The sequence below is a fragment of the Asparagus officinalis genome, chromosome 7 (genome assembly GCF_001876935.1).
Source record: "Asparagus officinalis chromosome 7, Aspof.V1, whole genome shotgun sequence".
NCBI lineage: Eukaryota > Viridiplantae > Streptophyta > Magnoliopsida > Asparagales > Asparagaceae > Asparagus > Asparagus officinalis.
The window spans coordinates 51,023,440-51,038,689 of record NC_033800.1 but is presented as its reverse complement, the minus strand read 5'-3'; the positions used below and the strand labels follow the sequence as shown (position 1 = coordinate 51,038,689).

At 37.4% G+C, this 15,250-nt stretch overlaps 1 protein-coding gene across 2 annotated transcripts; it reads left to right on the top strand.

The window, feature by feature from the left end:
* Nucleotides 2,697-14,883, top strand: LOC109848842 (protein NETWORKED 3A-like). Of its 2 annotated transcripts, XM_020418546.1 has the most exons (4): nucleotides 2,697-2,915; nucleotides 10,414-10,514; nucleotides 12,999-14,219; nucleotides 14,688-14,883. In XM_020418546.1, exons 2-3 carry the CDS (start codon nucleotides 10,427-10,429, stop codon nucleotides 14,180-14,182), a joined length of 1,272 nt encoding a protein of 423 aa, XP_020274135.1. In that variant the 5' UTR covers nucleotides 2,697-2,915; nucleotides 10,414-10,426; the 3' UTR covers nucleotides 14,183-14,219; nucleotides 14,688-14,883. The 2 variants fall into 2 exon arrangements, with proteins under 2 accessions (XP_020274135.1, XP_020274134.1); XM_020418545.1 differs by lacking the exon at nucleotides 14,688-14,883 and having other exon boundaries at nucleotides 12,999-14,445.

Sequence of the window (15,250 nt, the reverse complement as noted above, 5' to 3'; positions counted from 1 at the left end):
CTAACTAGGCTCGGGTCCGGGCTTCGGTTTTGCCCGGCCCAGGCCCGGAAAACCGGGCCGAGTCAGGTCGTGCCGGTCCGAATGGACAGCCCTAGCTCCACCACTACCTTGAGAGGTTCGATAATAAAGATTTTGAAATGATTAGAATCTAGGCCTTTTAACAATAATACTTCTGCATTAATATTTTATCTTAAATCTCAAGTAAATAATAAGCTAAGACTAACGAAAGAATATTCATCCATTCACACACATGTTGAGGTTGAAAGAATTAAGTACCTAAAGTGGTCTGGAGCAATATGCATGGAATGAACAGGATCCTTAAACAAAGGAAATAAAAATAAGAAGTAGCCGTTGCCGCAGAGAGTGAGGGGGGCAGAAGAATACAAAAAGGCCATCGAATTTGAGCTCATGGATGCATGGGATGCGACCAGCGAGTGAGCCTTGTGGGGGGCCACGAGTGACTATTGCGTGGGCCCCAGCCCGAAACGCTCCCCTCGACCGTTGCATGGAAAATATTTTGCTAGCTTTTCACGCTCGTGCCCTTGGATTTGCCCCTTTATAATCTTCTGCCAACTGGCCTAATTGCGCGTGTTGCCATAAATTTCTTTTCCCGATGAGCGATACATAATAAAATTTTAACCACTTCAGATTGATACGAGTGATTTCAGAGGAGCATTTTAATGTTTAGATTGATGCATTTATCTCAATGAATCCAGAATCCGATTCCCTTATTTTAAGACATCTCATCACTTACTTTAAAATCTACTCATATTTTAGGTAAGATTTTATCATTTATATCTTGTCGACCACCAGGTGTCTCTTCTGCAAAATCTACTCAAGAGGAAAAAAACCATCACAATGTGCTATCCAAATGTGGATCCAAAGCAATTTTTTTCCTGGGTGGAAATGGATTTTCTTTATTATATAGAATTAACCCTTACTAAGCAATTGGGATCATTATTAAAAAAATTTTATTAAAAGAAAAGTTTAGACTATTTCCACAAACCAATGTAAATCGAAAACATCCTGCGGAAGAAGACAGGAGCTTGGTCAAGTTTTTTAGAATTCTCAACAATTAGTTTCTTCATTTCTTACATTGCATTTTTCTCTTACAACATCTAATTTAGGAAATAGGAACTCTATTTCTCCCGATATTTATTAAACTTGGAAATTTAATTGAAAAAGTGGTGCACAAGTGATCGACGTTTCTAGTATGCCCTGCATACATGGGAAAAGATATTTGCTTTTAGAAGCAGATCTGTATTCTAGCCTACAATTCAACTGAATATTTCATAATTGTATTATTATGCACCCGTGCTTTGTAAGATTTGCACCCCTACAGCTCAGTATTAGCTTACATGACCAATAAATAGTAGTCAAAATTGGCCCACTTAATTGCATTAGATAGCACATTCCACTTGAGTTTTACCGATAGTTATATAATAAATACTTATGTTTTTATTTTTAGGTAAATAGATGTTTGTTGTTCGCCCCGTTATAAAAAAAAATTCTAGATCGCCCACGGTTCCTTTCCACCCTCAATATGCTCAGATGTTAGGGAATCAACTCTAATCTGCATTGGGTCAAGATTATCTCTAGTTTTATCAAGCACGGAGATTTCACTAGCTTATCGCATCTATTTTATGAAGTTATTAAATTGCGATGAGAAAGACATCACAAGATAGTAGTCTCGTCCTCAATCATAATTTATGGAATTTTGTTTAAAGAATAAACAAAAACATTCACTTTAAGCTCATTTGGCTATTAGAATTGAAAGCACAAAAATAAGTTCTAACATGATAATCATTTCCCATCATAAACATGTGAACTTTTGTTTCCAAAATCTCAATACAGATAGTATTGTTACCTATTTTTGCGAATAATAATTGGACTTTCATGACAATCACTCAAAAACTAGGCAAGACTGATCTTTGTTCAGTTTACCTTAACCACGTTATGAAAAATCAAGACAATGGTGGTTCGGTTTGACCAATTTAAGAGTTATTTTTTGTACCATGTGAAACTGATCTCATCTAATTTTTTAAAATCCAACTACAACTAATGAAGCATATCATATTTAGATAACCATAAACATTTCAATTCCCATGACAAATGACTCAAAATATCATCATCCATTCATCCATGAACTTGGATTTTAGATACATCCCACCAAATATTTACCTTGGTGAAGTAGCATATCTACATAACATATAAGCAAATCAAGCCATTGATTCAGTAACATGGCTCCTCGTTATTGCCCGCTTGGCTAGAAATAATAAGCATTCCTCTATTCAGTAACGTGGGGAGGAGGTATGGTTGAAAATGTGGGCTTCGTGCACTATAACCAGAGAGGTGGTATGGTTGAAAATGTGATAGAGGGTGTGCATCTATCATCATTATTATTATTATTTTTAAACACGCCTTTTCTATAAAAAGCTCTTCAAAGAAGATTTTGTAATTCAAGATTGAGATTTCAAATCAGACGTACGGTAATGAACTCGAATGCAACATTTTTCTTTCGTAATAAACCTATAGCGTGATGAAAGCCCACTAGGGGCAAACTCGTGAATAATTTCTGAAAGAGGGTCAAAAGTAAAAGTTTGAAATAAGAACCCCTGCCCTTTGCCCTGATTTTTGGGTGTCCTAGAAGTTGGAAAGGAATAAAAACAGAAATAATAAATTGCAGCAGCAAAAAGATTTCCTCACTCATTCATTCATTCGAGAGAGAGAGAGAGAGAGTGAGAGAAGTAATAAAGCTAAGTGCCTCGGGTTCTTCGCGTCCTTGACCCATTGCCATTAGAGCTCCACTGACACCAAACGCTAACTACAAAACTCAGTGCTTGCTCTTCTTTTATCACCAATTCAAAAAGAGCAAGAGGGGGAGGAGGAGAAGCAGAAGGAGAAATCTTCACCTGGTAATTTTTCTGCCCTTTTTTTTACTTTCATGGGTTGATATCATTTGAGCTTATATTGTTGTGTGATCAATCGAGTAGGAAACTTTAGGGGTTTCATTTTTACGTTATAGATGAAAAGTTCCTGTCTTAGTTAGTTTTCTGCCAATTTTCTCTCATGGGCTTGAATATTTTTAGCATATTTTTAAAGCCATTTTCTTGTTTTTGGGAGAGAATTATCTGAATGTTCTTTCGTTATGTGATCAATGGAATAGGAAACCTTGGGGCTCCATGTTTTCTTTTTCTAGCTTAAAAGTGTACGTAGATGAAAGGTTCCTGTCCTTGATATCTGATAGCTTAGAGCGACATACGTTGAAATGTCTCCCAAAGATTGAGATCTTTTTTGGGAGCTGGAAAACTTGCAGCTTCATTTTTTTCCACTTCAGGCGTAGATGGAGAGTTCATGTCCTTGTTTTCTGATTATTTGTGGCAACAAAGTTTTATAAAGATGTGAACTTTTATGGGGATAATATTATGAACAAGAAGTAGAATGAGAGATTGAAAGAATTAATGTTTGGGATACGGATCATTTAGGAATTCATTTTGGTCTGTTTGGGTATTTGAGATTTGATTTTTCAGCGGTATAGTTGAAAAGCTATTTGAAGTTTCTAAAAATAAGCTTGATTGTGTCTTCATATCAATGGAAAAAAAAAGGAATAATAGAGGACAGAGAGAAAAGAGCGGAGTAGAGTAGAAACCACAAGACTCTGATGCTGGTTGGGAAACAAAAATAATGTGACATCTAGTTTTGTATTTGGAGGATTGGCCTGTTCCTCATGTTTTTTTGAGTTTTTGGTTGGGTGAAAAGTTGGTTTTTAAACAACAAAATTTGTAGTACTTGGTATTTCCTTGGGAGAAAGGAACCTCAAGCCAATTATTTGGGAAGTTACTGATCGTTTGCTTTTTGGTAAAATCTTTGTTTTACTCTATAATAATGTTTTGTAATGGGTTTTTCTATGATTTCTAGTTCCATGTTATTGTTTAAAGTCTTCTCCTTTTCTGTTCATAGGTACAAATTTGTTTGACTGTAGAAAATGTTATAGGGCATGCGTAGTTTTGGAGTTAAAATTTTCTCATCTGTAGTTTTCTGTAATAAAGTAATTTAACTCAAAAAAAAAAAATTTAAAGATCTATTTAATCATTGTTTTTAGTCTAGTTAAACTATGGTTATATCGAAAAGTTTGATTTAGATGTAGTTCATAAATATCTAGTCAAAAGGTATTGTTGTTAACTTCAAAAAGTGCAGTAGAAAAGAGAAGTTAAAAAAATACATACTGCAAACTAAAATGTATAACTGTGACTCCAACTTCAGTATAACTAGAGTTTAGTAATTTGAAAGCCAAACAGGCAATGATTTGATTGATAGAGGCAAAAGTAGAAATATACTCTCAGTAGATTATAAGTGGCTGGATTATTGGTAACATCATATGACACTCTTAAATTCTGTTTATGGGTGACACTGACAATTAATTAACAAGAGCAATATAAACAGCTGTTGTAAAATTCTCCATCTCTTAAAGTGTCATTTCAGACCTATGTTACCTGGATACTTCTAATCTGAAGGTGTACCTGCACCTGACACGTATTGATACCCATACTCATACCCAATACCCAAACTCCTTGTGTTGGGAAACTACCCGGATTCCCCTATTGTCAGATTTGAGAGAAAGCGAAAATAAATGCGCAAAAAATGGACACGCAAGATTTACGTGGTTCGGCACAAATTTGCCTACGTCCACGGGCTGCTGCAGATCTTTCACTATTTGGGAGAAATATTACAAGTGTTTTTCACACTCAAACTCACAACCCTCTTCACTCTGAAAATTGCTCTCAATTTTCTCTCTTGGATTTTTTTCACTCACAGAGTTTTCTTTCTTCTCTCTTAATCACTCTCTAAGCTTATGCTCTTTTCTGTGATTTTTGGAGTGCATTCACCAGAGGAAGAGAGGGGGGCTTTTATAGGCTTCAATGTTCCCTTTTTTCTTCCTGACGTCTCTCTTTTGTCAACACACACCAACCAACAGGCACTTTTCTCAACTTTGGCGGCACCCCCACCCTTTCTTCCTTTGTCTTTGTTTGCTTTTGTCAAAAGAAAAAAGAAGGCAGTAACTTTTGACCAACAATCTCCCACTTGAAGACTGATTTCAATCTGTCTTCACATCTCGATCTATGCAGCAGCTCTTCCCGTCTTCATACTATTGCAGTCCAACTGAAGCTGAACACAGCTTCAGTTTGTCAATAGTCACCGTCTTTGTCAGCATGTCTGCCGGATTTTGAGCTCCACTGATCTTTTCAAGCTTTAAAATTCCATCTTCCAGAAGTGACCGGATAAAATGATACCGCATCTGTATGTGCTTCGTTCTGGAATGGAAAGACGGATTCTTCGCTAGATGAATAGCACTTTGACTGTCGCAGTATAAGACATTGTCTTCTTGTTTCTTGCCTAATTCATCCAAGAAATTTTGAAGCCACACCATTTCCTTGCTGGCTTCTGTAACAGCGACATATTCTGCTTCAGTTGTGGAGAGAGCAACTATCTTCTGCAGTTGAGAAGCCCAACTCACTGCAGTACCTCCTAGAGTATATACATACCCTGTAGTGTTCTTTCTGATATCAACATTTCCTGATCTTCTGCAGTTGAGAAGCCCAACTCACTGCAGTACCTCCTAGAGTATATACATACCCTGTAGTGCTCTTTCTGATATCAACATTTCCTGCTAGATCAACATCTACATAGCCTGTTAGTATTGTATCTTCACTTTTGAAACAAAGTGCTTTACCTGTAGTGCCTCGTAGATATCTGAGGATCCACTTGACTGCTTCCCAGTGTACCTTGCCTGGATCATTCATGTACCTGCTAACAGCTCCCACTGCTTGAGCAATATCCGGTCTTGTACAGACCATGGCATACATCAGACTTCCAATTGCTGAGGCGTACGGGACCTTCGCCATGTGTGCACGCTGTGATAACATCAAGATTCTAGACTTCGTGTCTCTCTTGATCCTCATTCCAAGAATCTGTTTTGCAGCACCAAGATCTTTCATCGCGAACTGCTTTGACAATTTTTGCTTCAAATTTATAATCTCTTGCAGATCTGATCCTGCAACGAGCATGTCATCAACGTATAACAATAAAATAATGAAGCTATTGTCAAACCTCTTGATATAGCAACAATGATCTGCTTGGCATCTAGTGAAACCGTTGCTGCCCATGAAGTTGTCAAACTTCTTGTACCACTGTCTGGGAGCTTGTTTCAATCCATACAAGCTCTTTTTCAACCTGCATACTAGATTTTCCTTGCCTGCCTTCATGAAGCCTTCTGGTTGCTTCATATAGATCTCCTCCTCCAAATCACCATGAAGGAAAGCTGTTTTTACATCTAACTGCTCAAGATGTAAATTCTCAGCAGCTACAATTTTCAACACTAATCTGATTGTAGTTAGTTTCACAACCGGAGAAAAAATTTCATTGTAGTCGATACCTTCCTTTTGCTGAAAGCCTTTGACAACCAATCTTGCCTTGTAGCGCTTGTTCCCATCATGCTCTTCTTTGATCCTGTATATCCATTTGTTATGAAGAGCTTTCTTACCTTGTGGTAATTCAGCTAAGTCCCATGTCTGATTTGACATGAGTGAGTCCATCTCATCTTGCATAGCAGACTCCCACTTGACTGAATCCTTCACCTGTATTGCTTCGTCATAACACTCCGGTTCACCACTGTCAGTCAGCAACAGGTAGTGCAAAGAAGGCGAATAACGCTGGGTTGGCTTAGGAATTCTGGAGGAGCGTCTCACTTCTGGCGTGCTTGGTTCTTCTTGAAATGCTTCAGGGCTAGTCTGAACATCTTTTTCAGAAATCTCCTCAAATTCAGCAAATTCCTTTGTTTCAGCTTTTGTACTGGAGCTACTAGATTCTGCAGTTGATCTGTCTTTGTACATCACATTCTCATTGAATATGACATCTCTGCTTCTGATGATCTTCTGATTTTCATAATCCTAAAACCGGTATCCAAACTTATCACCACCATAACCAACAAAAACACATTTGTTAGATTTGGCATCAAGTTTACTTCTTTCAGCAGAATCTATGTGTACATAAGAGATACAACCAAAAATTCTTAAATGTGAAAGGTTTACCTCTTTTCTGCTCCAAGCTTCTTCCGGTATTCCACCATCCAAAGGAACTGAGGGTCCACGGTTGATTAGGTAGGCTGCGGTATTGATAGCTTCAGCCCCTAGGGGCACGTTCATTCAAAGTTCTGTTCATGCGCTCCGCTACGCCATTCTGCTGCGGTGTCATGGGAACTGTTTTCTCCATCTTGATCCCGCTGTTTGCGCAAAACTCTTTGAATCTACTGTCTTTGTACTCTCCTCCATTGTCTGACCTCAACTTCTTTATCTTCAAACCAGTTTCATTTTCCACCATGGCCTTCCATTTTCTGAAGGTATCAAAGACTTCTGATTTCTTCTTTAGAAAATAGACACACACCTTCCTTGTAGAATCATCAATGAAGGTGACATAGTACAGTGAGCCTGCAAGAGATGTAACTGGAGATGGTCCCCATACGTCGGTATGAATCAATTCTAACCTTTCTGTCTTGGGTGTCTTGCCAATCTTTGCAAAACTGACTTTCTTCTGTTTGCCAAAGATGCAATCCTCGCATAGGCCGACATCTACATTCTTCAGATCCGGTAGCTTCCCTTTTGACAGTCTCCCTTGCCAACAATCTTCAAGGTTTCATCATCTGCTAGATGTACCTTTCCGAAATCACCGCTGACGTAGTTCTCCATGATTTCTCGGCATGGGGTGGAATGAAAAGATGCCCCTGAATCAAGAATCCATGATTCAATCGGACTGTTGACGCTTAGAATCATAGCATCACCTCCTTCCTCGGTCACGTTGGCAGACTCCTGTGCGCCGGTGTTTTTCTTCGGTGCCCGACACTCCCTCTTGAAATGACCCTTCTTGCCACAATTGTAGCACTTGAAGTCTTTCTTTCCTGATCTAGATTTGCTCCTTCTAGATTTTGATCTGCCGTGATTTGAACTTCTTTCTGAAGTTCTTCCCCTAGACTCCGTGTGTAAAGCTGAGGAGGTTGAAGCTTCACCCGATTCTCTCCGTCGGATCTCTTCACTAAGAACCAGATCACGAACATCATCGAACTTCAACTTGTTGCTTCCCGATGAGCTACTCACAGCCGTGACTGTAGCGTTCCAGCTTTCTGGTAGAGAAGAAAGAAGTATCAATGCTCGTACTTCTTCATCAAATTCAATCCCAACTGAACTCAACTGGGTTGTGACTATGTTGAGTTCATTGAGATGTTGAGCTGTCGATGCGCCTTCCGTCATTCGCAAATTGAACAGCCGCCTCATCAAGTGAACTTTGTTTGAGGCAGAGGGCTTCTCGTACATGCTGCAGAGAGCCGCCATAAGACCCGCCGTGGTCTTTTCCTTTGCTATGTTGAAGGCAACGTTTCGGGATAGCGTCAATCGGATAACTCCAAGGGCTTGTCTGTCGAGGAGAGCCCACTCTTCATCCTTCATATCATCTGGCTTCTTTCACGAGAGAGGTTGATACAGCTTCTTCTGGTACAGATAGTCTTCGATCTGCATCTTCCAAAAGCCGAAGTCCGCACCATCGAACTTCTCAATTTTTACCTTCCCTTCGTGCAGCCATCGCTCCCACTCGAATCTAACTTCCTCTGGATCGTTTCTGACAATTTTTGTGAACCACCTTGTATTAAGATACCTCTGCCGACAACTCAGTACCGCCGGCAAAATTCCACTATTCACGAAATTTACTATTCACGTGAATAGTAACATTGCAGAAATTTGACAGACGTCACAACCAGAGCTCTGATACCAGTTGTTGGGAAACTACCCGGATTCCCCTATTGTCAGATTTGAGAGAAAGCGAAAATAAATGCGCAAAAAGTGGACACGCAAGATTTACGTGGTTCGGCACAAATTTGCCTACGTCCACGGGCTGCTGCAGATCTTTCACTATTTGGGAGAAATATTACAAGTGTTTTTCACACTCAAACTCACAACCCTCTTCACTCTGAAAATTGCTCTCAATTTTCTCTCTTGGATTTTTTTCACTCACAGAGTTTTCTTTCTTCTCTCTTAATCACTCTCTAAGCTTATGCTCTTTTCTGTGATTTTTGGAGTGCATTCACCAGAGGAAGAGAGGGGGGCTTTTATAGGCTTCAATGTTCCCTTTTTTCTTCCTGACGTCTCTCTTTTGTCAACACACACCAACCAACAGGCACTTTTCTCAACTTTGGCGGCACCCCCACCCTTTCTTCCTTTGTCTTTGTTTGCTTTTGTCAAAAGAAAAAAGAAGGCAGTAACTTTTGACCAACACCTTGGACACTCCTTGCATGTATGCACACATTTATTCTGGCATGTACTCAATTATAAATACATGTTTTAATTTAAAACGCCTGTCATACATTTTCTGGACATATATCCTACACTTCACATCCACTTCTTGAAACTCGTTGGATATAGGCTAGCCTCTAAATTATGATTTGAATGGTCATTTCGATGTCTAGTTTAAAAACTAGTGATTTTCCAATTTGAATGGTCATACCTGTATCACCATAGTTCGAGGCAAATAATTTCCGAATGGTTATGTTACCCACAAGTCCTGCTGTTATACTTTGTGTCATCGTACAAAAATTTTTGTATGCATCTCGAAAGGTATAACTTGCATATGGATTCTAGATTATGATATTTTGACAATAATTTGAAGTTGAAAGTATTTCTTTGTAGCTTATATACTTTGGGCCAATTATATTTACCTATTCTACTTGGGTTTTTTTTCCTAGTATTAGACCCCAAATCATTGAAATTGCTATCAGGTCCGCAATTCTTAAGTTATTTTGAAATTAATTTCTCAAATAAAATTGCTATTAAGTCTCAAGTTTTAATTTTTTTTGAAATGAGTCCCTCCAATCAAAAGTCCAAGTAGCAGTTAAAGGGATTAATTTAAAACAACTTATGAGATCGTGGACCTAATAACAGTTTTGGTGACTCAAGGGACTAATTTCAAAATAACTTAGAATTGGTGGCCTAATAGAAGTTTCAATGGTTTGAGAGACTAATTGAAAATATGAAGATTTAAGGTACTAATATCGAAAAAGCCCACTTTATTTTTGGATAGGTAATGTGGCATTAAACTTCAAACCAACCTACTAGGCATCTGTGTCTTTGCCAGAATCATTTTTCTAGTCCAAGACCATTTTGTTTCTTTTAATTCGCACCAACTCAATTTCATTAGCAGATTGGTCTAGCGTTCATTGTAATTCAACTGACATATTCATATCCCAAGTTCCATAACAGCCATATGCCCACTCTAAAACCTCTTTTGGTGGAGATGACGTTTCATGTACAAAATTGATGCAGTATTACACAAGTAGTAGTTCATTTAGTTCACTAAGAATGATTGTTTATGAAGGTAAGGAAGCAAGATGACTGTTCAGGAAGCATCAAACTTATGGTTTTTTGAGAGCCACAACAATTTGAAGCGTTCTCAATGGCTACAGTCAACTCTATCAGGTTTGTTTCTCTTGACCACCATTTAACTGCCTTCCATTCTTAGAATTTACATCAGAAGTGTTATTATCTGTACTTCATGAACTGAACTTGGCAAAATTGTTTTGTTTTAAATATCTAGATACCGCGTATCATGTAAAATAGAACTTTAAATAAAACTTTGCTATATAAATTCTCAACTTCAATAAAATTTTGATTTGACATTTTAACGGAGTAATATATTCATGTTATGTAAAGTTTTAGCTATGCATAAACTAGTCCATGTCAACCACATATGATGTTATACTATTCCATGTCAACCACTTGCCCATATGATGTTATAAGATACTAGAGGACATAGATTGTGAGAACCATTTGTAACTTTGAAACCTTAATGTCTTGTAATCCATAGAGAGGGATAGAAAGCATATAGTAGAGCTTGCTCTTTTCGTTTCCGTCATGATTTTTCTTCCTTCTAGATATTAGTAAAATCAAACTTTTTAGGCGACAAGTAATAAAAATTCTCAAATGTTCAAATTATTTATGAATTTTGAAGGAAACATGTGATTACTATCAAAAACTTAACTAACCACAACACTGAATGGGGTCCAAGGTGTCCAACTTGGAGAAGAAAGACAGAAGCCTGTTGATCCTATAAAGGTTTTTAGATGCTGTGATAGTTTTTCACTCAACAACACTCAGTGGTGCTTTTATGACAATGGTCTAACAGTCTTGTGCCATTCAATTACCTCTATCTGGCCGTATTTCCATTTGCGCATGCACAAGGATGTCAACCTACTCACCCATTTTCTCATTGGTATTATTAGCTTTTATACGGGATCCTATGCCTTTCGAGTATATCTTAGGAGAATAAGTAAATAACATAATTCAAGGTGGGAGCAATTTATTTGTGTTGGGATTGTGTCTTTGATTCTTTGTATAACTTCATGAGAATTAGATAGGGTTAGAAATCTATCGTGTTTAGTAGATTGGGTCTCATCATGATTAGGAGTTTGAATCCTATTCTAATTAGAAGTTAGGCTAGAGATAGGGTTTTGGTTTTCCTATATATATTCTTCTATTATTGGAGAAAAAACCAAAAAGAGGAGAGATAACCAATATTTTTGTAATCTAGGGTTATCAGAGGGCGTAGCCTGATTGAAGAATATTGTGCGAGAGGCGAGGGTTTCGTAGTCTTTATCTGTGTAAAAGAATACAATATTAGGAGAGGGTTTTGCAGTCTTTATCCGCTCAAAAGATTGTAAGGAGTGAGTTTTGGAGAGAATATGAGAGTTGATTATGTATGTGAGGTTAAGAGAATGTGAGACAAGAGTTGAGTGGTTCCTCTTATAGTTCTCCCTAATACATAGTGGATTTCTCAGATTATTACCCCGTGGATGTAGGTCGAAGTTGGTCGACTGAACAACGTAAATCTCGGTGTTCTTTCTTCTTGATTGTGGTTGTTTTCTATCTTGTTGATTGTGGGTTGGCTTCCGAGTGCTAAGATTGTAGTACGCGGGGGAACTAAAATTCCCCAACAGTTTGAGACATAGAAGCATTTTCTTAACCTTCTGGGACTTGTACCTGCTTGGTCATTTAAGGTGAAAAGACCTTACCTCACCAATTTCTGGATTTCTTTGTACTTAAGGGTGTATATTGTTCTTCCTTCTGCACATTCACATCCTATCCACATGATGTTCATTTAGTACTTCTTCTATACATCAGCTTTGGATACTTGACTCAATGTCAGTTTGCACATTCACATCCTATTCACATGATGCCCATAGGCAAGTACGCGAAGCATAATTTGTGTGAATAATTATTTATGAATGAAATAGAATAGGATGGATTAAGGGGAAATTTTCTTGCTGCTAATTGTTTTAGCAGCATAGATGGGCGCCATCGATAAGGATGGTTGATCGATATCTTTGATGTGCGAAACTGTATTCACACAAGTGTGAGAATGTACATATATTGAAAATTGAGTGTCAGATGTAGTCATATAATATTAGCAAAATTGGGTACTATTTAGGTTAAATAACCCATATTTACAGCACATCAGTTTTCTAAGCATGCTGATCACATGTATGTTATTTAGTCTTTTTATATTAATCGATGCCCTTGTTTAGCTGTGGATTTTTTCTATCTTCCTATGCTTGACTTCTCTTTAACGAGAAAACTGATTGCATATCCTTGATTTAAACGAACACTGGAGGTTTTGTTCAATGTTTTCTGCTAGTTCTGATGTCTTCTTAGTGGGTATTCCAGTTAGCAGTTACCTCTTAAGTAATAATTTCAGTCTTCTTATATTTGTTTAAGTGCTTATACTCACTAAATACAGGAAACTCTTCAGCGTTATCATATGATTTCAAAGCATTTATTTTTATCTGCAAAATAATCCGTCTCAGAACAACAATACAAACCATGGATTTAGAAAATAATCTTAAGATATTCCCTTTACCAATGGCTCCACTTCCATAATCTTATTCTTTTCTTCTAATCTGGCAGAACTAGAAGCAAAGACCAAGGGAATGCTAAAACTGATCGAAGGTGATGCTGACACATTTGCTCAGCGAGCAGAAATGTACTACAAGAAAAGACCAGAGCTTGTCAACATGATAGAGGATTTCTACCGGTCTTATCGGTCTCTAGCAGAGCGACATGACCAGCTCAAATTCGAATCAGCCAACTCTTTCTCGAACCAAGGCTTCTTGCATAAAGAATGGGGCTTTACAGATAAATCATCTTCTTCCTCTTCAGTACTAACCTTTGATTCTGAATCCGAAATTGATGATCCACTGGAAGAAGAACCAGTTGAGAGTAAATTGAGGGAGTTGCCAAGAATCGAAAAAGAAAAATCTACTCTTTCTACATATTGCAGTGATTCTGAGCTCTGTGAAGAAAAAGTTGAAAGTGATTTCAAAGAATTATCTCGGGACAATAGTGATATCTGTGTGGTGAAGCAAATGATTGAAAAAGTTGAAAGTACTGAATCTCTGTATGATGAGTTAAAAGATGGGCAAGATAAGAATAATGTAATAGAACTTTCAGAAGAATCCGAAAGAATTAGAAGAAAGGTAAATAAAACGACAGAAAAAATTCCATTCGTGGTTACCAACCCTGAAGAAGGAATTCAAGGCCAGAACAAGTTGAAAGACTTATCAGATGCAAAGTATGAAAGTATCAAAGGAAAGGTAACGAGTGAATTACAAAGGCTTGAAGAAGAAAATTTGGCTCTCAAGGCTGAACTAGATAGGAAGTATGAAGATGAGAACAATTTCGCAGAAATTTCGGAAAGAGTATTGATTGAGGAAGCCGAGAGAATTGGAAGAAAGGCAAAGAAAACAAAAGAAAAAGCTACATACATGAAAGTTTTTCATCCCGAAAGTGAAGAAATTCAAAGCCAGAACAATTTGGCAGTGAAGCTAATGAGTGAAGTAGAAAGACTTAAAGAGGAGAATTTAGCTTACAAGGCTGAACTAGAGAGGAAGAATGAGGAGAAAAGGGAGGTTATTAGACAGCTTTCTTTGTCTATGGATATTCTGAAAGGGGAGAATGATAATATGAAGAAGTTAATCAGAGATTCGAAGAAACGGATAAAACCTTTTGAGTTCGGAAACTTGAAAGGTGTTTTTTCGAGGAAAATGTTTGGGAGCCAGCAAAAATTTCCAACTACTCTGGTGGCACTCTGAGAATTGAAGGAACTTAACAGTGACCAAGATACATCAAGTATGACATAATTTTTTTTTTGACTAATAGATTGTATCTGATTGTGTGATCATTTACCTCATAAGGATGGAGTAATGTTACATATTTTGCAGAATCATAGTTCTAATGTTTTACAAAATTTCTTTTACTTGATCTTTTTGTATGATTTTCTCTTACTGTCCTTGAGTTAATGTAATTGTCATCAGCCATGGTTTGTTCTTATGACACTTTTAACTAGTTACTTATACTTCTAGTCTTTTAATAATTACTTATAGTTGATATCGTTGTGTGATTTTCTCTTACAACCTTTGAGTTAACATAATTTTATGCTTCAAGAAAACACTTCGTTGACACCCATGGTTTGTTCTTGTGAAAATTTTAAGTGTCTTATGCAGCATCAATCTTGTAATGTAGAGTATCATAGTTCTAGTTTATTTTTACCTAAATGCTTTTACTTGATATCTTAATATGATTTTTTTTTCCTTACAGCCCTCAAGTTGATATAAATTTCTAAATCAAGAAAACATTTCATTGCCCTCTTGTTTTTTCTAGCGAGTTGTGACAATGTCGATAATTGAAGTTTATGTGTGGATGGTTGCTTAGCTGCTTTATCAAAAGTTGATTCTAGATTCAGAGGCCTTCATTTGTTTAGTTGGCTCGAAAGGGGCTGTTTTGTATACTTTCTATGTGGAGTTCGTGCTGAAGCGCTCATGCAAGTGGATTGTTGTCTATATAAAATTTTCAGCGTATGCACCATGTATTTGGATTAATGAAGTTTATGTTTAAAAGCGTTTCTGTATTATTGTGTACATTTTCCTTGCTTATAGCAAAAAAATTTGGAGACACTTTGCTGTGTTTCAGTGATCTCTACTGTCCATTTTTTTCCCCTTTTATCAATCGCCTCATTATTTTACCCATCAACTGCAAAATCCTTGTTCTTCTCATGAAGTTTTCATTGATACTGTGAAAAGTACCAGACGCTTAGCAAGAATGTCACTGTAGGTCTCTTCTTTTAGTCCAAATTTACTGGAGGAACTCAGGCTAGCCCCTTG

Coding starts and splice junctions, on each gene's coding strand:
- LOC109848842 (XM_020418546.1), top strand. CDS start 10,427: ATGACTGTTCAGGAAGCATCAAACTTATGGTTTTTTGAGAGCCACAAC. Junction 10,515..12,998: donor GCTACAGTCAACTCTATCAG/GTTTGTTTCTCT, acceptor CTAATCTGGCAG/AACTAGAAGCAAAGACCAAG.